Below are 24,686 nucleotides of genomic sequence, written 5' to 3'. Positions count from 1 at the left end.
ATTGGTTCTTAGGAAACTAGCCTTCAGAAAGTCTTAAAATGTAGCACAGACATTTGTTTTAGTGCTAATTTAAATGATCTTGGAATTGGTGCAGAGAAAGGTTCAATTTGCATGCCACCTACACGGAAGCAGACCTGCTGAAATGATTACCGATAGCCCGTAAGTGATGTGGCAACAGGGACTAATGTTTCCTGTCGGCATAGGAAACTGCATTATGAATAGCATCAACCTCTTTCACTGGCAAGCTTCAGGGGTAGTCAGACTGCGGCCCTCCAGGTGTCCTTGGACTACAATTCCCACGAGCCCCTGCCAGCATTCGCTGGCAGGGGCTCATGAGAATTGTAGTCCAAGGACACCTGGAGGGCCGCAGTTTGACTACCCCTTTAAACATACTTTTGACAGACTATCTCAAAGTGGGAGGCTATTTCGGTCCTGCCTGTTAGGCTTCTACCACTTTGCAGCCACCCGTTATCAGAGATTCTCAGCATCACTAAATATGGCTAATCTTGCGGTATAATCACTGATATCAGAACTGAGAACACAAAACTCCGTTTTGTGATTAAGCCCTGCAGGACCTCTCAGAGTTTTCTGCTCACGTGCACTGAGAGCAGCTTTGTAAGTTCTCAGAGCCTCAGGTTTTCCTGCAACACATTGGATGAGGATGTAGTTCAGAAAAACCTGAAGGCATCAGCACCAATGCGCCTTCAGGAACATTCAAGTGGAATCATCTGCTGCCACCATAGAAGGATGCTTGGTTTGGAACCTTGTAATGTTTTGTGGAGCTTCCCCCCTCCCTCCCCATTTCATAACTGGTCCCAGTATACCTGGTGGTAATTTTGTGGCAGAGCCTAATACCTGTTCTCAAAAATCTAGAAATGCTCACAAGTTCAGCAAGGTTGGTGACCACTGTTACAATCTCACACTGGTTTTAAGAAATATTCCTCTCCCCCCCCCCCCAAGAACTCTGGAAACTATGTTCTGCGAGCAGAAGAGGAAGGAGAAGCTAAATTTCAGTTGCTATATCCCTCAGCACCTCGACAAATAAGAATATCTTATGTCATTTTGCTGGGAAAGCCATTAACATGAAAGCCAAAATAAGAATTTCTCTTAAATGATATCTCCAAGAATTCAAGACAAGCTCTGATGTTTAGTGAAAGCAACCAGACTTCCAATATTAAATAAATATACTGTAAAATACCCAACAATTATAAAAGGATGCAATACAGTTTGTAAGTCTCTGATATCGCTCCGTTCTCCAAATGAGAGCTGGTGGGAGTCAAAGAGCTTTAGGGATGTGCCTATTACATCAAAGTTCCCCCAACTAAGAAAGCAAAATTGGAGGCGATCCAGTTTTTTCATGCATTGAGATTGACGCGAGAAGGAAACAATTTTGTCCCTGTTTTTTAAAAGATCTTGCATTCATTGACAGAGAAAAGCTTCCTCCTGGATCGTTTTCTTTCTTGATTCACCGCAGTACGGACAGCGCACTCAAACACCTGCTGCACTCCTCTGTTGTTGAGAGAGGAACACTCCACGTAGCCCTTAGCCCGGATGTCTTTGGCCAGTCGCTTCCCACGCACAGCACTGATGCAGGATTCACTATAAGGTCCAGCTTCTCTCTGGTCAGTCTGAGTAGCCACCACTAAAATTGGGATCCGAGGCAAGTGAGTCCTGATCTCCATAACCCATTTGTTTTTCAGGCTCAGGAAGGAGTTGTGATTGGCCACTGAGAAGCACATCAGAACCACGTCAGCTTGCTGGTAAGAAAGAGGACGAATCTGTCTGAAGTTATCACTGCCCGCTGTGTCCCAAAGGCCTAAACTAATCTGGATTCCGTCCAGGAAAACTTCAACTCCCGTGTTTTCATACACAGTCGGCTTGTAACTGTCTGGAAAAGTCTCAGAAGTAAAACGCAGCAGCAGCGCTGTTTTCCCAATGGCAGCATCTCCCACCAGAACGCACTTCACCGAATCCAGCATCCTCCTTGAAGTTTGCTGTTTCTAGAAGGGGATCTAGGGACACCGTTCAAAAATGCTGAACTCCATACAGTAGGAATCTGGAGTAGTTTCTAGCAGGTCTTTCAGGAGTTTCATACAAGGATCCAAAAGTACTTGATGCTTCACGGAGTCAAACCAGCTTCCTACAGTAAGAAGAGAACACAGGCATTGTTGTGTTACATAGATTCCTAAAAGAATTCTTCGCTTGCAGGTAACAAATGAACTTCAAATCTGGACATGCTTTAGTTAACCTGGTTGTGGCATATATCCTACCGCTTAGCTCAGCAAAGCTTAAAGCATTTCTTTATCCTAAGGTGACTTCCTCCAGGGTAAGTGGCTCTCCCCCCAGGAAAAGGTGGAGAAAGGGTAGAGAAAGGCTCCACTTTGCAGAGTAGAGTAGCAGGGTACAGGTCCACATATATAAGTGGCACAACAAAGAAAGTCCTGTCAAAATATTAGCAAGATTTCAGAGGTATGGTCTAGTAAAATTTAGTTACTCGTCCCCGGCATAACAAGTCCCTTAAAATGGCAAACGAGAGTAGTATGTAAAATAATATTTCTCTCAAAAAAATGGCATTTTTTTTTGTAGATTCTTTTAGGAAAACAAAATAAAGTTGTAAAACAGATAACAGAAATGAAAAAGGGGTTGCATATCATAATTATGAATATAAAAAATAATTATGTAACACAGGATGTATGAAACAGAGCATTTCTCCCGAACACCCCCTTCCTTCATCATCATTTTCAAAACACTACCCATAAAATACAACAATACTTACTTCTATTAGAGTACATTTATATTCAGTGTTCTAAATTTCAAATTCCAAAACTAATATGTTTTGCATTTCACATTTAATACTCATTTCATATATAATACATATTTAGTATTATTATATATTTTTGCCCCCTTACCTACTCACTGTAGCATTTAACAATAATAAGTAATATATAAAAGTACAGTTAAAAAAAAACCTTGTAATATATCTTATAGTAAGTAGGGAGAAGATATTTCTGCTCAGGGAAAAAAATGGTAAAATATTTTAATTGGTTAAATATTTTAAAAATTGTTTTAAAATTATTTATTTTATAATGTAATTTTATATTTGCACATGTCCACAGTCAGCTGATCTATAGGGAGATGAGGCTTGTCCATCCTTGATACTAACAAAGAGGCCTCCTTCCCTTCTCTCCCAGACTGAGTTTGTTTTCCTGGTTCCTCCTCCCTCCTGTACTCTTTTTTGCTCAGAGAAAGAGAAAATATGCGTTTGTGTGTGGGGGAAAGAAAGAGAGCCGTTTCCCTCAGAGAGTGGCTGTTCTCTCTCCTTTCTTCCTGAGAAGAGGAGAAGATGAGGAGGAGAATAGCAGAGACAGAAGTCTGCAGGAACGTTGTAGAACATGTAATGGCAGTGAAACAGGGAGATGACGGCCCCTTATGGACTAGATATGTGATCAAATTGCTTTGAGAGTCCATGCATGTGCTGGTGACTCTGTGACTGCATGAAAAGCCAAAAAACATGCCACAGAACTAGGCTTGAAAGGCAGTGAAGATGAAGAAAGCAGGAAAGCAATGTGGGATGCATTTGCTTAAGGTGCCGCAAGTCTCCTGCTAATTTAAAATCTACAAGTCAAGCAAATATTACATAAAGTCCCCCAGTGGACTGTCATTCAGCTCACACTGTGGGATTTCATACCTCTTGGAACACACACAATATTATTTTAAGATCATCACGCCCAGTTTATTATACCTCTTATTTCTATCCCCCTGCCTTTGTCCTTCATTAATAAGGCACCTGTATCTCTCGAATGTTATAGCATCGAACCAATTTCCTAATTTTTCGGCTGGCTTGACACTAACATGTCCCTGTTGAGCAGGATCCCATTGCAAAAAGATTGAATCTGACTTACATGCTGTTGCCCAGAGCACACAGCCCCCGTCCTGCTCCGTTACACAGACAGACCAAGTGAAGAAGCTTCGGATGATGTAGGTGGCTGTCTAGAAGAACTCTACCATGAGGGCCACTAAGCATCACCAGAAAAGTGTGTTTTTCGGCGGCTCAAAAACTCTTCTGGAAGAGCTTCTAGACTAGAGCACACCACTGTCTTTTGGCTGACTTCTGCTCAGCAGTATTTATGAGGTAATCATTGCAACATAAGGCATTTTCCCTAGTGCTTCTTGCTTCATGGGGTATTCTGAGTTTCAGAATGTTCTGAAGAAGTCTGACTATTCCAGGTACACCGATACCCCCAACCTGACTATTTTTTCCTCATGTGAACGCAGGAAGTTGCTTCATACTGGTTTATCAAGGTTCGTATGCTCTAGCCAGACTGCCAGTGGCTCTCCAGGGCCTCAGGCGAAGGTCTCTCACATCACCTACCACCTTTTACCTGCGGCTGCCGGAGTTTGAACCTGGGACCTTCTGTGTGATAAACAGATGCTCTGCCACTGAGCCACAGCACTCCTCCGGTCTCCTCAGATAGTCTTCTCTTATTTCCAACAGCCCTCTCAAGAGAGGAGCCAAAGAATGGAGCCAGAGTACAGAAATGTGTCCCAGAGGCTCAGACACAAGTCAGAGGAATGCTCTTGCAGGGTTCCTTTCAAATAACCTTTGCAATCTCTTTTAGCAGCCAGTCGTTAACAGATCTAAAGAACATACCATGAAGAAGCCTGGAGAAAGAAGCGGCCCAGTTTGAAATGACCAAACGTGCTTCAGCTACAGCTCATTGACGGATTTAAATATGCTGGAAGAAACCTCCGTCTCAGTATTGCTTTACCTGGAATTGAACCAGCCACGAGGAAGACATGGTTTGGAAGGACCATGCAAAAGCATCCCACGCAAGGAGCACTCGCGGGCTGCATTTTGCAGCCTCGACTTTTACCTTTCAAAACATTGCGTGGGCATGATCCTTCTGGGAAGCATGGCACTGGAGGATGAGGGACTCCTGTCTTCCCTCCTGCAACATTTTTAAGTGCAAAAAAAAAGCCATGCACATGTATTTATTTATATTTTAGAATCATAGAGTTGGAAGAGACCTCCAGGGTCATCCAGCGATCCCCAACCCACGGTCCGTGGACCGGTACCGGCTCGTGGATCAGTTGGTACCAGGCTGCAGCTCTAGGCTATTTGTTAAAAGCAGCCATTAAAGTCTGAACAGCCGTCCCTTAAGATTTGTCCCCCCCTCACACACACACCAGAATCCCTGGCCAGTTTGGGATTATAATAGATTTATAAGACCTCCACTTTCAGCCCAGCCATCCCAGAGCAGAGTACATCAATATACAATCACATAAATTGGACTAGCAAGAATGTTGATTGCCCAGTGTTGGAAGCAACCAGACTTAGCTGAGATGAAAGACTGGCTCAATAAAGTTGGAGAACTTTGCAAAATGGCCAAACTCACAAGCTTGGTGAACGGAAGGCCACTGGATGAGTTTCAAGATCACTGGCATTTCTATGTGGACTATATTATTAAGTTGGCCTTATGATATCTATTAGTTTAGGTGAACTTTTGGAGACTAATATATTTACTGTACTTTCACCCTTCCTTATCTTTATTTTTAATGAATGGATTAATATAAAAATGTAAGTTGGACTAGATGGCCTGTATGGCCTTCTCTAACTCTATGATGAAAATCAATCTACTAAAATATCTAAAACAACATCAGCTACCTTGCTTCCAGGCCTCCCCCACATTGGTCTCCCATTTTGATTGCCAGACCCAGATGTTACAAGGGAGAGTATTTCAAGGGGGGAGTGGGGGTTCTTAGATATTACTGGTGGCCTGGCCTCAACCAAATGCCTGGTGGAAGAGCTCCATTTTGCTGGCCCTGTGGAACAGGGTGTGCTCCAACAGGTCCCATGTCTCCTTCAGGAACTAATTCTACCAGATAGGGGCCAGGACCAAAAAGGCCCTGGCTGTGGTCAAAGCCAAAGATACCACTCGTGGGCCAGGGACCACCAGCCTGTTGGAACCAGCTGAGTGTAACAGTCTTCATGGGACATATTAAAAGAGGAGGTCCCTCAGATAAACTAAGGGAAATTCTGCACAATGGGCAATTTCGCTAAGTCTGAGTGCTATTGAAAAACACTGGAAGCAAAAGCGGCAGGTCTAGGTAACGCACACAACCGGTTCGATCGAAAAAAAAGGCTCTCCCACTAGCGCTGCTCTTGTAACACACAACTTTCCGATCTTGCTGAAATTCAAACAAAAGAGGCGATATTTTTCCATACTTCCTCCCTCCCCTGGCAGTCCATCAAAGAGAGCAGCCAATTAACTGTTGTGTTCGTGTTTCCCTTTAACAACTGTTTTTAAACAACTTTAACAACTGTTTAAAAAACATGAAAACACCAGTAGCAACGCATATTCATTCATTTGATGTATCAGAAAGACCTTTTTCACTGGCTTAGGAGCTGGCACTTACTCGTTTACACGCTCTGAAAGTAAACCCCCCCCCAGTGCTATTTCTGGCTGAAATTACTGGCAGTGTTGAACAGAGGGCTGTATTGTGCTTGGAAACTTTACAATTGCTTGCGGAGGGGTTTCAGCTAAAGAAGCATCGCTTATTCATTGCTTTGGCCGGTTTAAGAGGGAAAAAATGGCGATCGCAATGCCAGAAGCTCGGGTGCGAGAGATTAGGGAGGGGCATGCTTGCTACCACCGTATTGAGAATGCACATGTCTTTTTCGGAAGTGTTGCAGGTTGTTCTCAAGAGTCTTGCGTTTTTTTTTGCTACAACGAAGCGATTTTTGTGGGAGCGTTGCAGATTGTGTATGACGTCATGAATAATGAAAAATAAATAGCGTTACACAATGGTAACACTTTGGCAACATTACGCTGTGCGGAATGGACCTAAGTGTACTGAAGTGTTGTGGTAGGACAGCAGCAAAGTGCTGAGGTGAAATGATTTCAACCTGTCTGGAAGTGTGTTTCTCTCAGGCATGTAAAAAGTAAACGCTAATAATGCACATCTCCTTATTGATGGTGAATATCTACCTTATGTGTGTGTATGTTTTTCTTAGTAAACGTAGTTCTTGTTCCTTTATACAGAAACTATCCTGTGTTTGTCAGTTTTACCTCAGTGATCAGTCAGGGATTGGGTGGGTTATAGACAGACCAAGATCCTGTCCCTTTGAACCCAGTTCATATTCTTGTTTTTAAATTTCCCCCTGGAAATTAAGTGGGGCAGATGGGAAGCTGACAGAAGGGGAAATGGAGTGGATTGGCCACTGGCTTACTAGGATATTTGCCACAGCCTGTATTTCAGAGGGTTGTGATTCCAGCAACCAATTTTAAATGCACTTTTTCTCCCTGAGGATAAGAGATGCAAAACACAGAGCAGCCGGAGAGCAGGGAGTTAAAACAATTGAGATGAGGGATGTGTGTCAAAGATGGTTCCCAGAGAAATGGGAGATAATAACGGCGAGAGTGTCAGAGAAGAAATAAAATGGGGGACAGGAGAAAGTGCAAAATGATTAGTGGCTAACTGTCTCCATGATCAGTCTGCCAGTCTAGAGAAAATGTCTGCAAAAGAGAGATTATACAGCAAAGATAAAAGAAGGGATACGGATGAAAAAGATCAGAGAGTTGCTCTTATAACGCTACTACACTGCAGCTTTAAAAACCTTTTTATTAAAGTGTTTAAATCTCCTAATGGCTCCAGGGAGCCTACAAATCCAGATTTAAAATATAAACTACAATTCCCAAATAACACCCCCCCCCCAAAAAAAAAAAATGTTTTTGCAAACCTGTTGCTAAAATCCTTGCCATTAAAAAACCCTTTCCCTCCCCCAGTGGCCTTGTTGTACCACCTAAATATCTATAAAGACTGTGGCCCCTTCACTTCACGAGGGTCCTGTTCTGTAGCCCAGGCACTATGATGGAAAATGTACAAACTGTGGTTGGCAATGCCAGGCAGGCGACACCAAACCGGGGAGCAGATTCTCACCATCTGCACTGACCAGCATACCTCAAAGTAGTTCATCCAGTGGCCTCTCAACACTCTAGAAATAAAGAGAGCCCATAAACCAGGGATAGTCAAACTGCGGCCCTCCAGATGTCCATGGACTACAATTCCCAGGAGCCCCTGCCAGCATTCGCTGGCAGGGGGCTCCTGGGAATTGTAGTCCATGGACATCTGGAGGGCCGCAGTTTGACTACCCCTGCCATAAACCATGAGTTCACATTTCAAAGTGTGGCGTTTCCCCACACAAAGGATAAAGTACAACCTGGCCAAGTGAGCGTACTTAAGTCTTGTTGACAGGGGAGTTAATAATGAGATTTTAACTCTCTTCCAATTAAATTTGGATTTACAAAAGTTTTACACAAAGGCAAAGGATTTATAGAGGATTTATAAGTGTGGGGGCATAAGGGCTGCCGTGTGGCTCTCGAAGACTGTGTGACAGGACATGCTAGTTTGAGGAACTGATTTTGTAATAGTTATAAAGAAACTGCTGCTGCCCTTACAAGAATCAAGGTGTTCACACTGGCTCACGCAGAACTTCTTACGAACAACGATCACCATGAGCCTGGCTAACTTTGAGCCTGTCGGGGGGCTGGATCACATCCATGAAGAAGAAGAAGAGCTGGTTTTTTTGGACCCCACTTTTTACTACCAAAGGAGTCTCAAAGCAGCTTACAATCACCTTCCCTTCCTCTTCCCACAACAGACACCTGTGAGGTGAGTGAGGCTGAGAGAGCTCTGAGAGAACTGTGATTGGCCCAAGGTCACCTAGCTGGCTGCATGTGGAAGAAGAGTGGGGAATCAAAACCCACTCTCCAGATTAGAGGCCGATGCTCGTAACCATTACACCAAGCTGATTCTCAAGGGTTAAAGCATATTGGATCAAATGTCTAGAAAACTAATTTTCAGGTTGTTGCTAAAATCATATATGTGTTTGCTTCATTTCAACTTAGTGACTCTTTTGTTACTCTAATGGGTGTGCTAATCTTGCAAAAGACACAATTCATCATACTCAGAGGATGTGTCTCTCTGTGGTGTCATTACAAACGTATACACGTTTATAAAAATGTATGAAACCTTCAATGCCCACATCATGCGTCTGAAGCAAGTCTTTGCCTTTGTAAACTAGTGCTACAGTAGTTTGCCACAAGAACTGTTTCTGAATTTTTACACCTTGGGCAATCAATCTGGGTGTTGAATTTATATTTTTGTATTCATCCATTTATGAAAATGCCAACAAAAATGAAAGCATGCTGAAGGATTATTGTAGTTTTATTCTACCCACATAGGAATGTTCCCCCTAATTCTTTTCCTTTCCGCAGCAGAGCAGTTCACATCCGGAGCAGAATATAACTGCTCTAACCTTAAAATTAAAAGGTTGCGAGCTCTGAGTTGGGAAATACCTGGAGACTTTGGGGGTGGAGCCAGGATTGGGTGGGATTTGGGGGTGGGCGGGGCTTCAGTGGAGTATAATGCTATGGAGTCCACCTCCTAGGCAGCCATGTTCTCCAGGGGAACTGATCTCTGTTGCCTAGAGGTGAGCTATACCTCCATGGGATCCTACATGGACAAAGGGCACTGTAAGATCCTGTGTGGCTCCAGATTCCCACTTGGTGGAGTTAATGAGTGGCCGCTCATGCATACAGTTTAGCAGGAACTCTGCTCCATGGAAACTGAAGATAAGTCTCAATAAAAGTTCACATGTGTGGCCTAGAAGGCAGCAAATTTGCGTCCAGTTCTCTTCACACTTTTTGCAAAACTACCGGACAAACCTTGGGGGGAACTTCTTGAATTCTATGCCACATCACTGATGACTCTATTGCTACCACAAGCAATTATCTGAGAAGTTCAGGCATAATCCGGTCTTAGAATCCTAGAGCTGGAAGGGGTCACATAGACCATCTAGTCCATCCCCCTGTTCAATGCAGGATCAACCTAAAGCATCCATGATAAGTATCTGTCCAGCTGTTGCTTAAAGACTACTTAAAGACTCACCACCTCTTAGGCAGCCCATTCCACTGCTGAACTACTGTGATTGTGAATCCCCCCCCCCCGATATCTAGCCAGTACCATTCTGCATGTAGTTTAAAGCCATTATTGGGGGTCCTACTACTCTCTGCTGCCAACAGGAATCTTCCCCTGCTCTCCTCTAAGTGACAACCTTTCATATACTTAAAGACGGCAATCGTCCTCTCTCCACTTCCTCTTCTCCAGGCTGAACATTCCCAAGTCCTTCAACCTTTCATTATAAGATCATCCTCATTTCTCTCCTCAGCACCCTCTTAATTTTGTCCATGTCCTTTTTGAAGTGAGACCTCCAAAACTGCACACAATACTCCAGGTATGTTCTGACCAACGTGGTATACAGTGGGACTACAGCCCAAGACTGTACTTGCCTTCTTTAATACCACATCACACTGTCTGCTCATATTTAGCTTACGATCCACAAGTACCTCAAGATCTCATTCACAGAAGTGTATCTCCCATCTAGTGGCATGCTTCTCATTTTGTGACCCATATGTCGAACTCTGCATTCTTATTGAATTGCATCTTATTCTGGCTTGCCCACTTTCCCAGCATGTTATGATCTTGTTGAACTCTGTATCTTGAACAGAGTGTCGATTGCAGTATGGAAATAAAATATCAAATTGCTTTGGGTCGCTCAGCAATGACAAGCTTGTACCAAACATAGAAATGCAAGAACATAAGCCTGACTATTCGAAAGATGATAGATCTAACTAATCTACATGTTGGTAGATTAGTTAGATCTATCATCTTTCCAATAGCCACTTATGGCTGTGAAAGCTGGACAATGGAAAAACAAGAGGAGAATCAATTTGTTTGAACTCTGGTGCTGGAGAAGGTTTCTGCGGATTCCACGGTCACCAAAAGTCGCAAACAAGGAAATACTACAGAGCATGAAACCTGATCTATCACTGGGAGCCACCTCTCAAAACTCTGGCTCACTTATTTTGGCCATATCAACTTAATGGAGAAAGCAATTATGCAAGGATTGGTCAGTGGTAAAAGGAAACCAGGCTGACAAAGATCAAAATGGGCACCAGCCAGAACTCTGCACTGTTTCTTATTGAATTGCATCTTATTCTGACTTGCCCAGTTTTCCAGCATGTTATGATCTTGTTGAACTTTATGTCTTGATCAGAGTGGCAATTGCAGTATGGAAGAAGTGGTGCAAGATCCAAAATGGTGGTGACAGTTGAGTCATAGGATCACCGAGAGTTGGACTCAACTGAATGGCTAGCATCATCATTGTTGTGGTGTAGGGTGTTTGCTACTCCTCCCAATTCGGTGTCATTTGCAAATTTAATGAGTAGTCCCTCATCCAGATAGTCCTTCCACCTCAAACAATAAACTGCTCAAGTTTCTCTGTGCTGAGATATATGAACATGCTAGCATATATGGGTACATGCAAAATAGTTGCAGCTAAATCATGAGCCCCCATAAGCATAAATGTTTTTTTTTAGTTTTATGTCTTTTGTACTTCAATTTGCACTCCGTATTGCTTTAGCTTGCATAACATGTTTGATTTGAAGCATTTGTCCCAATGAGATTTACTGGCAGGTAATTGTGCACAGAAATACAGCCTTAACAAATTAACTAGTTTCAAATGATCACTAAATGGTAATGAATAATCACTCTTGAATACAAGAAAGCTAAAATCAATCACCTTTCTTGGACAAATATCATTTACTGAAGTTCTTCTTACCTTTCTCTTCCAGAACAATCTTTTTGGGTGCCCGTCCGTGTTCAAGACTGCTTTTGTGAAATAAGAACCCCTACATGCTGGAAGAAAATTAAAAATATTATTACGCGGGGGTGTGGCTAAAGATGTCGTCCTGAGAGGGTGGCAGGGCATCTGCTCTGCTATCTCTGAAGCCTGACAGGGGTCAATTGTGCAAGCAATTGGCAGAAAAGAGGAGGGGTACGCAAACCCCACCTCACCTTTCTACCCAGGAAGTTCTTGGGGCCGTCTCCAATCCTTTAGGGAGTATATCTCCCTGGATTATAGGCTGTCAGTGTTCCAGGTCCAGAGGACGACTGCCATTTTCTACCTCGGACTTTCTTTTCTTTCTTCAATCTTAAAAGTATCTGCTTCAACCCTACATGATGATTTACCACAAATGAACGCTTTGAACTGAGGGGAGGACATAGGCTGAGTTCCAAAACATCATTTACTGCAAGTATCTCTCGTTTTTTTTTTTCTTCGTCTTTCTTCCTGCATCAAAGCCCTTTGTTTCCCCCCTCCTCTTACTCTGCTGTGCCTGAAGCCACCTCGTTAAGAGGCAGGCTAATTCTCCTAACTAAGCAGAAGAAGGACTCAAATCAACTCGAATTAATTGACAAAAGCTCTTATTGTAATTGTTTTGGTTTTCGAAGATAAGAAGATAAGAGCTGTGAATGGGAAAATCTCGACGAGAACTCTGTGCCAGTACGAGAATCTCTGCCTTAACTCACTTCAATACGTCACATGCCTGTGCCGGAACATCAGAGGATAAAACAGAGGACCTCTACTGGCCACTTGTAAAACTGTTTGAGGCCGGTTTTTTTTAAAGTCAAAATCATGTCTATGTTAAAAAGATTGGCTCATCTAATAGAGATACAAACCCAAGATTACAAAGTATTCTTAGATGGATTGATCAAAAATATCTCCAAGGAGATCCAAGATGGCAAGGAAGAAGTCTTCAATAGGAATGATGGATTAATAACAGTGACTGATGACAGCTTTAAACAAGGTGGAAAACCAACAGCAGAAGAGAAATCTGAAATTCATATCTTCAAGGAGACCCAAGATGCCAAGGAAGACGTCTTTAACAGGAATAATGGATCAATAACAGTGGCTGATGACAGCTCTAAACAAGGTGGAAAACCAACAGTAGAAGAGAAATCTGAAATTCTGGAGACGGAAAATGGGATGCCGGAGTTCTGCAGCCCAGATAAGGACACCCTTTTTAAAAAGACATACAGCCATCTCAAAGCAACAGTGTACAAAAATCAATCAAAAGAAATATGGATCTGCAGTGAAAGTAACCGATTTAAAGGATCTCTCTGGGGAAAAAATTGTATTGATACTGGAGTCCAGGAGGTGCAACGGCCTCAAGATTTATCGATGCATACTCTGCGGGAAAGAGTACAACTGCACTTTCTACGCCAAAGGCCAATGGGACAGAATATAATTTTACGGGAACGACAAGATGTAGCAAGCCTCGAGATGAGACCCCCTTAAGAAGACCGAAAGCTCATATTGTTTTATGTTTAATGTTATACTGTATTCTATATTTCCATTTTTATGAAAAAGGGGAAGCAGTGTCTCTTTCTCTCTTGTTTTTTTTTGTCTCTTTTCTTTTGTAGGCATATAGGTAATATAATCATTAGTGCTGAAAATGTAAAATGGGGTTCTCCCCCCTTATTTTTTCTTTCTTCTATTAGTGTATTGTCCTAGGACTAAAGCCTACACTGACTTGTAGAAAATGTTTAATGTTAAGCTTTCAACTTAAATCTGAAAATATATCTGTTAGGATGGTTCTTAGAATGGGTCAAGCATAAATTGTTTTGTAGATGTATCAGAACCAAGGATAAGGAGAAGCTATAGAAGACTGAAAGCTTATATTGTTTTATGTTTAATGTTAAGCATTTAATCTAAACCTGGAAATCTTATTATTCTCTGTATTAACAACATATACTGTATTCTACATTGCTATTTTTATGAAAAAGGGGAAGCAGTGCCTTTTTTCTCTCTTGTTTCTTTTTCTTAGTAGGCATATAGGTAATATAATCGTTAGCGTTGGAAATATAAAATGGGGCTTTCCCCCCTTATTATTTTTTTTTTATTGGTGTATTGTTATAGGGCCAAAGCCCATATTGATCTGTAGAAAATGCAAAGCTCTCAACTTATACCTGTCAGGATGGCTCTTAGAATGGGTCAAGTATAAATGGTTTGTAGATGTATCTGTATTAAGGATAAGGAGAAATTATGAAATCCTTTTGTAATTTTTTTTCTTTGTACATCTTTAAGGCAAAGCCCTACTTTCCTCTCCCTTCATCAGGGTATTGATACAGGGCCAAAACTCATACTGTGCTATAAGAAATGTTTAATGTTAAGCATCTAACTCAAACCTAGAAATATCTGCTAGGATAGCTCTTAGATTGTATCAAGCAGTTAATGTGAGGTCTACGATCTCTCAAGTAAGTTGACTAATAATAACTTTTCTTTTGTATATCTAAACAGGCCTTTTTTTTTTTTTTTTAATGTAGTGGAAATGTGGACGGCTCTTAGACTCATGGCTCTTAGAGTTTTGGGCAAAAGTTTATATCACTGTGGAGTCAATGTGGGGTCGTATATTCTCAAATGATTATTATATTTCTATCTTTATGAAAATAAAAAAAATCATTATAAAAAAAAATATTATTACGCTTTGCTCAATTGGGGGCACTTTATGAAAGTGGGGATTTCTGGCTTGCAGTCAGTAGATAATGAGAATAGATTTAGGTAGGTAGCTGTGTTGGTCTGAAGTAACAGGACAACGTTTGAGTCCTGTGGAAACTTTAAGACCCACCAGAATTGAACTTTGTTGGTCTTAAAGGTGCCACTGAAACTCAAACTCTGTTCTAGATTATAAGAAGTCACCCCCTCTTCTTTACTGATCGAGACTTCATCCACACTGTGACAAATATCTCGTGCCTTCATTGTCACAGTCAACAAAGCATCTATAGGACTTTTAGGCTGCCCCTCTCTGACAATGGTCTCAGGGTGGCTAACATTATAAAAATCCAATACAGATTTTCCTAGATAATATAAAACCAGTTACAAGTTACCTAAAAAAATACTTTAAAACATGAGACAGAATGTTCCATCATGGAAACTACCCATGAACCTGGGGTCAAGTAGCTCCCTGCACCCCCAAATTCTGGTGGAAAGGGTAAGGCATGGGCAGGGATGCCCATTTAAAAGTGTCATCAAGTGTTGGCATTGGCCTCAGTTCAGCAATGAATCCCCATGCTGCTCCACATTTCTTCCACCTTCCCTATCCTGTTCCTTTCCAGGCAATCTGGACAAAACCTGCCCACACCTCTCCCTTTATATCTCTGTAATGAAACAGCAACAGTGTCTTATTTTAAATTTAAAATATTTACAAAATGAAAGACCTGGCAGAACACTGCAATAAATTGTTATAACGTTACCGTGTTCTGGCAGAACAGAAAGTACAAATTTAAAAAACTCAGAAAGCCCTCCAGTGACACGGGAGGTAAAATGGCAGCTGCAAGGAACTGACAGAAGGAAAATCTCCATTTCGGATGGGGACTTTCTAAAACCACACACCTGTCCATCCAGATGTGTGCAAGTGCATTTAGAGTAGGGTTACCAGATATTCTCTTTTTAAAGGACATGTTCTCCTTTTATTGATGCCTATCCTCTTTAGGGCCCTTTTTAAAGAAACGGATGCAAATGTCCTCTTTTTGGATTGGAAGGTTAGGAATTTTCCTAGTTAGTAGTAATTATCACAGTGTCATAATAAGCACTTGCTTGAAATAGTCAGTCGGGAAATATGTCCTCTTTTTTGCTTTTCAAAATATGGTTATCCTAATTTTGTGTGCATTAATTCTTTTTAAAGAAAAGATTGTAGCAGAACAGATTTGAGAAAGATCAGAGGGGGGTGGGTGAATGGAAATTGGATTATTAGAGGATGACATCATGTGAATACTCCTTCCCCCCCCCCAAAAAAAAAGAACTCCAGTTTGTAATCAAGGAGAAGGCAACACATTCATCTGAAAACAGCGTAAGACTACCAACATTTTCTCTGGCACTTCTCCTGTGCGTTTAAGAATTGCCCCACACTGAGTAATGTAACTGATAAAAAGCTTTTTCTAGAAAGATCAGTGGTGCAATAAGGCTCATCAGATAAATTTCTGCTTTTGGAGATGGTTTTAAAGATGCAGAAGCAGGGCCAATCAAAATGTGGCAACTCTACTACGTGTGTTTTGAAAATAGGAAATAGGCCAGAAAAATAAGCCAGAAAGATATACCACTGCAATATGTGAATTGATCAGTTACAATTCAAAGACGTGTGAACAACAGAGAAGATCCCAGGAGATGTGCCACGTGTGAGCCTCAGATCTTAAATGACTGCACTCTTTTCTCCAGGGTTGGGGACAGAGAACCTCCCAGTGAACACCGTAGTCTATGGAGTCCCACAGGGAGCTATTCCCTCACCAATGTTGTTTAATAACCACATGCAATCCCTTGCCCAACTGATCCAGAGTTTCAGCTTGGGGGGCCATCAATATGCCAAGGACACCCAGCTATATCTGCTGATGGACAGCCATCTGTCTACACCCCTGGCCAGATGCTTGGAGGTTGTGACAGACTGGCTCCAACGGAGTCAGGTGAAGTTGAATCCAGCCAAGACGGAGGTTCTCTGGCTAGGCTGGCATGTCCCAGATGGGCTCCTACAACTCCTGACTCTGGAGGGAGTCCATTTAACAACTTAGGCAACCGTCAAGGATCTGGGTGTGATTCCAGGTTCCTCCATTATCTATGAAGGCCCAGGTCACAAATGTTGCAAACCATATTTTTTATCACCTTCGCCAGGCATGGCAACCAGAATCCTATCTGTCAACACCTGACCTAGCCCCTGTGATCCATGCAACGGTCACCTCGAGATTGGATTACTGCAACTTGCTCTATGCAGGGCTACCCTTGGGAACTGCTCCAGAGACTAGCCCAGAATGCAGCAGCATGGGTCCTTACTGGGAGGGCTCCTATTCGACCCGCACTGTCTCCAGATTGAAGACCAAATCATATTCAAGGTTTTGGTCATAACCTTTAAAGCCCTAAATCAGTGGTTCTTAACCTTCCTAATGCTGCGATCCTTTAATACAGTTCGTCATGTTTTTGTGACCCCCAACCATAAAAGATCCATTGGTCATGATCGTATATAAATTGGGGGGGGGGGGTTCTCAGTTCAGTTCTCCCTCTTGTCCCACCATGCAGATCTCGCTCTTTTCTGCTGCTCCAGACAGACAAACGCTCTATCTCGATCTACCCCGCAAGGCTGTTGTGTGAATGGCGCCTCCTCCAGCCAAGCTGCTTGCCCTGCTGTGACCAATGTGACAGGGTCGTTCGACCCCCAGGTTGAGAACCACTGCCTTAAATGATCTGGGGCCATCATGCCTGTGAGACTGCCTCTCCCCGAATGTCCCCCAATGATCACCAGACCAAAATATGTTCAGGGGCTCCTAGCCCCAAGGAGATCAAGGTGGCCTCAACCAGGGCCAATAAGAACACGAGCATTCTAGATTTAATCTGGCACATATGTCTGGTCCTTGTATTATTCATTTATACTGTTTTGTATGCCAATAAAGCTGCTGCCGCTGTTGTTGTTGCATTGGAATTTGCTAATTATATAAATTTAGTGTTGTATTTTATTGCCAGGGGTAGTCAACCTGTGGTCCTCCAGATGTTCATGGACTACAATTCCCATGAGCCCCTGCCAGCAAACGCTGGCACATTATGACAAAATTACCAGCAAACGCTGGCACATTACGACTAAATTAAAATTACCAGCAAACGCTGGCATGTTACGACAAAATTAAAAGCATATGTAGAATAAAAAAGGGATAGTCAACCTGTGGTCCTCCAGATGTTCATGGACTACAATTCCCATGAGCCCCTGCCAGCAAATGCTGGCAGGGTCTCATGGGAATTGTAGTCCATGCACATCTGGAGGACCACAGGTTGACTACCCCTGTTTTATTCTACATATGCTTTTAATTTTGTCATAACCTGCCCAGAGAGGGAGAGGGTTGTTGTTGTTATGTGCGAAATCGTGTCCGACCCATCGCGACCCCATGAGGGAGAGGGTAATAAATACAAATATTAAGTAAATGAATATAAACAAATCAATCATTTCTATATGATGAAGATGTGCATCCAAAGCCACTTTCTGGTCCATTGGTACCTACAGAATACGTGTCTCCTAAATGTGAGCAGTATGCGAAGTAGTAAAACATAGTTTACCATGAGATGATAACTTCCAGCAACTAGATACAGCATCTCAGGGCCAACCCCATGAAAACCCCAGGGCCAACAGCATCTCAGGGCCAACCCCATGATGCAGATAGACTCCAAAGAGGTCCATGCACAACTGGCAGAATACGCTGCCTCTTGCGTCGTATTCATAGATCTCTGCAATGGAGAAAGGCCTACACTGCAGGACTCTCGTACTCCTGCTGGGAGAAGGAGAATCCACAGGACCACCATAGTCAGGAAGGAAGTCTCCTATAATACCAACTCCACATTCCTTTGAGCTGTACAGGGGGATGTAGAGTTCACATGGTGGCCACACAGTGCAAAGTAAAGTGGAGTGACCAGATATGGATTTCCCAAAAGTCAATACTATTTGGAAGGTGGTGGCGGTGGAGGAAAGTGCCGTCAAGTTTCAGCTAAGTTATGGTGAAACCATAAGGCATGATGCTGACAGGGGCTCATGGGAATTGTAGTCCATGGACATCTGGAGAGCCACCGTTTGGCCACCCCTGCCATAAGGTTATCAAGGCAAAAACTGTTCAGAAGCAATTGCCTGCCTCCATGTCACACTCTTGGTGTTGGAGAAGAAGAAGAAGAAGAAGAGTTGGTTCTTATATGCCACTTTTCTCTACCAGGAGTCTCAAAGTGGTTTACAATCCCTTTCCCTTTCCTCTCCCCACAACAGACACCCTGTGGGGTGGGTAAGGCTGAGAGAGCCCTAATAACACTGCTCAGTCAGAACAGCTTTATCTGTGCCCTGGCAAGCCCAAGGTCACCCAAATGGCTGCATGTGGGGGAGTGCAGAATCGAACCTGGCATGCCAGATTAGAAGTCCACACTCCTAACCACTACACCAAACTGGCTCTCCTTGGAGGTCTCCCATCTAAGTGCTATCCAGAACCAATCACAATTAATTTCCAAGATATTATATGATCAAGCTAGCCTCAATATCCAGGTCATTTCTCCAAAGGTCAGTAGTTTTGAAGATGCTTCAGTGATTTCTTAACCTATGGAACCTATTTATGTCTTTTATTTATTTTTAGACTTATAGGCCACCCCTCTGCAAATGGCCTCAGAGCAACACATAACAATTAAAAACCCATACAATAAATAATCTGGTAAGTGTTAAGCATTCAGAAATCTAAATCTTAAGCAATCGAAATACCCTCCGTCAATATCTTCCCTATCGTTCCTGGGGTTCAAATAGTTGGCATCTTAGTATCAACCAGTGGTGGGATGGCAAGAGTAGGGATCAGTCAGATGATGAAGATGATCTTTGGCCTCAATCAATACCTACACTTGAAGTACCCTCAAAATTGTACTTTGTAGCCCACACATGTAGGACAGCTGCCAAACTTCTCAGTTATTTAACTGATGTATTGTGAGGTCATAAATCTACTGCATGGATCAACACAACTGGCGTCTGTGACCAATCCCTGCTGCCCAGTGCATGTTCCTGAATGTAAAACATACATTTTCTACAAACACACATTTTGATGTATCCATGCAGTGGTCCTGATCCAATGGTGTGTGAACATAGTTGCTGCAGTAAAAGAGGCTGGAATCTTGCCCATCAGTTGTTTGGCATGTAAAAAGCCATATGGAGGAATTCATTCCAGCTCTTCCTCCCCTTCCCGAACGACTGATTGGTGGAATTCTAGCTTTAAAAGTAAAAAAGGATTCTAGGCTTTTAAAAAGAGATGCATGCACAGCCTCATCTGCTAGAAAGGGCTACGGAGCCACATTTGTCAGCTAAGGACACGTGTCTGGAACCTGGTTTTGTGTTTGAAGTTTATAGCTGGATTGAAGGGAGAACTGTCTGGTGGATTCATCTTAAAGTAAAGTAATAGGTAAACCGTCCTTTAAAAAGTGTCCTTCCCCAGACAGGTTTGTGTTTGTTTTATGAAGCATAGGGACTGAATTATGGCACAGGAGAAAAAACCCAAAATGGTGCCGATAGCCACTTACAACAGGAAGATCTGTCTATGAAATTTTGCCATTTTTATTATTATTATTGGATTTATTACCCACCACTCCAAGACAAGCTGGCTTGTGGTAGGTTACATACAAAAATACAAACGGTAATATAATCCCCAGTTAACCCCCCCCCCATTAAAACCCCCATAAAAACTGGTCAGAGCTGTGAAGAATGCGTGGTATAAAATCCAAATAAATAAAATTCAAAAAAATAAAAATTAGAGAAAAATACAAAAATCATAAGGCAGAAATAATAACACTTTATCTAACAGCCCCCACTAACAGCCAGGGTGGTTGGAGAGGAGTGCGACACCTAACCATGCCACTAGACCAGTGTGGAAGCAAATCTCCTAGGGGGGGACCCTGTCCCCCCTTTATACTCCCTGTCGTGACTTTTTTGTTTCATGGTCTTAAACTGGCACATGTTGTAAATCTAGCAGCCATGTATAATGTGCGCATGTAAACCGAAGCTTTACGGTGACCCTAGCAAGGGGCTTTCATGGCAAGCGTGGCTTGCCATTGCCTTCCTCTGCAGAGCCTTCTGACCCTGCTTAGCCTTCAAGATCAGGCTGTACTATGATTTGGGAAAGCAGTGAAGTAAGGGTGGAATCCCTTCATTTAATTTCCATTGATTTCAATCGAAGCAGCAAGCGTTAACGCTTTTCTGTGGAAAACAGGGGAACTGGACCAGAATTTAGACATATATATGCTCAGCATAAAAGATGGCAGCCACTGAGATTCTCAGAGGAAATAATTCATTTGTGAGGAGAAAATCAAAATTCATAAACTTGGTTTCTCAAAATGAAGCAAACTCTGTAGGAATCACTACAAGATAGAGTCAGGCATATTGAAGAACATCAATATCAATGGACTGAAAATACCTAACTCTGTGCTTAAATGTTTGTAGTTCAAGACTTTTCTTTCTTTCTTGCCAGTCTTCAAACAGTGGCTGGACAGATCCTTCAGTGGCTTTAGGCCAGCGGTTCTCAACCTTCCTAATGCTGCAACCCTTTAATACAGTTCCTCATGTTGTGGTGACCTCCAACCATAAAATTATGCAAGTGTTCTTTCACAGAAATTAAACCAAAACTGACCAATGGCACAAAGATCCATTGTTCATGATTGCACATCAATTGGTTTTTTTCCGGGGTTTCTCAGTTCAGTTATGCCTCTTGTCCCACCATGCTGATCCTTTTTCTGCTGCTCCAGACAGACGCATACAGGAGGAGCGGCGACAGTGGTGCCCCCCCCCGCCAAGCTGCCGCAACCCCCGTGAAAGGGTCATTCGACTCCCAAAGGGGTCCTGACCCCCCAGGTTGAGAACCACTGCTTTAGGCTGATGCTCCATTGAGCAGGGGGGTGGACTAGATGGCCTGGATGGCCCCTTCCAACTCTTGGGTTCTCTGATTCCAAATTATTTTGTTTTATACTTTCCGTGCTATTTTCTGGCATTTGGCAGGTGTCTTGCCATTAAGAGGAGATGAACAGCTTAAGTATTTCAGCATACAAGGTTTCGGCCTTGCTTGAAGAACATGGGATACATGATAGATTTCCCCCTTCATCATTCCATTTTCTTTTTTTATAAGTGCACAAAGGTCATGTTTTGTATTTGTTTTCTAATTAAATACAAGTTATTGGGGGGGGGCGGAATCTGATTGGGAACACTTTTCAAAGTGAGACTTACAGTATTTGCTGGCGTATAAGACTTCTTTTCCCCCCTGAAAAACATGCCTCCATGTGGGGGGGTCGTCCTATATGCCGGGTGCACTTCAGTTGGGATAGACATAGTGACCCATAGTACTGTAATGTAATGTAACAAACTCTATATTTTGAGCGGAAATGTTGGGGGGTCGTCTTATACACCGTCATCTTATACGCTGGCAAATACGGTAAATGCATGTTTAAATATCTGCCATTAAAACCAACAGGATAATAATTTCTGGCTGGATGGTGCCTTTAAATATTTTCAACTATTCAACTGAGCAGTGACTTTGGGTGCCTCTTCACACCGCAGTGAAGATGGGCCATGGGCTGCTGGAGGGATCTTGGAGGGCAACTTCGCCCACAGTTTTCCAAATGGGGCCTTGTTTGCAGGACCTTGTTAGAGGCCTTACCACGGGATGGCTTTTATCCTACAGCAATGGAACTTTTCAGATGGGTATTTATTGAAGTTTCGTGAGCATCTGATGCTGACGATTGTTAAGTTGCCCTCAGTGTAGGATCGAAGCAGTTAAATAAACAAATAATGGGAATACCCAGGCACAATTCTTCTGTGGCAAATTTCTGCTGAAGAAACGCTACAGTCAAATAATGTTCAAAAGGGTGGGAAAGGCCCTGCCTTACAAAAGACGGCCATCCGTGCCTACCATTCTAATTTTATTTTAAAATAGTTATGTAAGTTTTATTTGTTTTATGCTGCTTCTCCTCCAGAGAGCTCAGAGCACGGCAGTGTACACCATTCCTTCCCACTCCATTTTATCCTTACATTTACCCTTTATCCTTATCCTGAGGGGCATGTTATGCTGAGAGAGACTGGCCTACATTCCCCTGGGGAATGTCAGGGCAGAGTATGGACTTGCAAATGGAATCTTAGGCCACCGCACTATCCTACCTTTGATTCTGGTCAAGAGTTTTGCTCTTTCAGCTCTGCCATGTACTGTTTCTACGTTTTATCTAAACCACCCTGAGCCTCAGGGGAGGGCAATATATAAATACAATAAATATAAAAATCTCTAATGATCCAAAGTGTTCCCTTCAACAATTCCATCCTTTCTGCCTTGCAACTCTTTAGCTCTAGAAGTCCACTCCAGAATATCTTTGACACGTCCACCTCTATCACTTCCCACAAGTCCCTGCTCAAAATCTACATTTCTCTTGCACCCAAGGACACAACCTAGGGCTGCCAAGCTCTGGGTTGGGAAATCCCTGGAGATTTGAGAGTGGAGCCTGGGAATGATAGGGCTTGGAGAGGGACCTGAAACCAGCCATTTTCTCCATGGGAACAGGTCTGTGTAGTATGGACATTCGCAATAATTCCAGGCGACCTCCAGTATTCACCTGGAGGTTGGCAACCCTAACACAATCTTACTGTTCTCATCTCATGCTGGAACATAAAATATGTGTAGCAAATATTGCTTCCCTGAATCTGCAGCCTACTTTCACCTTCATTTTTCTCTCATCCAAATTCATTCATTCATTCATTCATTCATTCATTCATTCATTCATTCATTCATTCATTGCATTCATTGCATTCACTCATTCATATTTATATTTTGTGTCTTTCATGGCAAGTTTGGGTTATAACTTTATTTGCATGGGGATTTTGTCTCTTAACCTGCTAATCTGCACAGTCCCATGCATGTTAATGTCATTATAACCATTCCACCAAGACCACTTCTTACATGATGCATATTCAGCCTGGAGAGTACAGAGGAATCCAAGCAAGGATCCACTGGGTGGGCAGGGGAAATAGGACCGTCCTGCAATCTACCCTCTATTTAAGCATTGTACTCAGTGGATTCTTGCTCGCAACATATCCCAAGTGGACAGAGATGTCAGGTGACTTTGTATCCTTTTATTTCAGTAGTGCAGAGATGGCCAAACTATGGCTCTCCAAATGTCCATGGACTACAATTACCATGAGCCCCTTGCAGGGGCTCATGGTAATTGTAGTCCATAGACATCTGGAGAGCCACAGTTTGGCCACCCCTGTGGATAGTGCAGGGATCCCCGGATTCAGATCTGAAATCAGTCCGAGTCTGAACTGCCTCTCTCTCTCTCTCTCTCTCCTGCCGTTTTTGGCACGCATAAAAGGAACGTATTAGGCCACTTTTTGAAGTCTTTGCACACACAGCCCAAAGTTTAGCAGTTTCAAGCCCCATTGCCTTTGTTTAAGCAAGGATTTCACTTTCCCATCTGAGATTTAGAAATGCTCTGGGGTCCACTGTTTCTTTTTTTAAGCAAAGCAAAAAAAAGAAGAAGAAGGCCCTACTTACCGAATAAAGAATAAGAACCAACACCACTAGTAACATGTTCGGAGCGACTATTTTTTCAGGAAGGAGATCCAGAAAGCGAACCGGCACATCCTCTTCCCAGCTGTAGTTCTGTGCTGGAGAAAAGATGGTTGAATTCCCTAAAGAGCAGAGCAAACCAAGCAATGTTTTCAAAATAAGCCCCACTGGAGAGTATAGCCGCCTGGGATGCCTTGATGGGCAGAGCAGAGAAGCGGCAGCAGGCGGAGAGCGAGATAAGCAAGCGCGTTCTGCTTCTTTCAGTTTCCTGTGAGTTGCTCAGCTCAGCCTCTGTGGGTTTTGCTGTGGGTTCGGGGGATGTATGCGTGTCATTATGACTGAGACAACCTGAGCATATGGAGCCTGTAGAAAGAATGTGTGTGTGGGGGGGGGGGAGGGAAGGTGTTACTTGAAACTGGTTCTTTTCTCACTGCCACCCCCCACCCCACCCCCAGCCATCCCTTGTCTCTGTGGGAGAGCAGATACAACTCTGCTGCAGAACTGACTAACCAAAGCTCTTTTTCGAGAACAGCCCTCTCAAAAGCTTAAGGGAGGGAAGCCTTTTCAGATGTCGGATTGCCAGCACCCTTAAAAAGCAGCCAAACACAATCAGCAGCCTTGTGCCATTATACGGAGGGATGGAGGGATGGAGGGGTGGATAGATAGACACAACAGGGTCCAAAGTTCATTAAATGCAT

General features: G+C 42.9%; 1 protein-coding gene across 4 annotated transcripts; it reads right to left on the bottom strand.

Annotated features, from left to right (window-relative positions):
* Window positions 1-378: 378 nt before the first annotated feature.
* Window positions 379-24,317, bottom strand: RHOH (ras homolog family member H). Of its 4 annotated transcripts, none has more exons than XM_077301740.1 (3): window positions 23,974-24,317; window positions 11,684-11,760; window positions 379-2,140 (listed from the first exon to the last, which is right to left on the bottom strand). In XM_077301740.1, the coding sequence occupies exon 3, from the start codon at window positions 1,977-1,979 to the stop codon at window positions 1,404-1,406; it is 576 nt and encodes a 191-aa protein (XP_077157855.1). In that variant the 5' UTR covers window positions 1,980-2,140; window positions 11,684-11,760; window positions 23,974-24,317; the 3' UTR covers window positions 379-1,403. The 4 variants fall into 4 exon arrangements, with proteins under 4 accessions (XP_077157855.1, XP_077157856.1, XP_077157853.1 ...); XM_077301741.1 differs by lacking the exon at window positions 23,974-24,317 and adding an exon at window positions 19,299-19,369; XM_077301738.1 differs by lacking the exon at window positions 23,974-24,317 and adding an exon at window positions 19,167-19,362.
* Between the last annotated feature and the right edge of the window lie 369 nt (window positions 24,318-24,686).

This window comes from Paroedura picta, chromosome 10, assembly GCF_049243985.1.
Source record: "Paroedura picta isolate Pp20150507F chromosome 10, Ppicta_v3.0, whole genome shotgun sequence".
NCBI classification, from domain to species: domain Eukaryota; kingdom Metazoa; phylum Chordata; class Lepidosauria; order Squamata; family Gekkonidae; genus Paroedura; species Paroedura picta.
This window is presented reverse-complemented; position numbering and strand designations above follow the sequence as displayed.

Bases quoted from the DNA above. Each gene is read 5' to 3' on its own strand.
- RHOH (XM_077301740.1), bottom strand. From the start codon at position 1,979: ATGCTGGATTCGGTGAAGTGCGTTCTGGTGGGAGATGCTGCCATTGGG.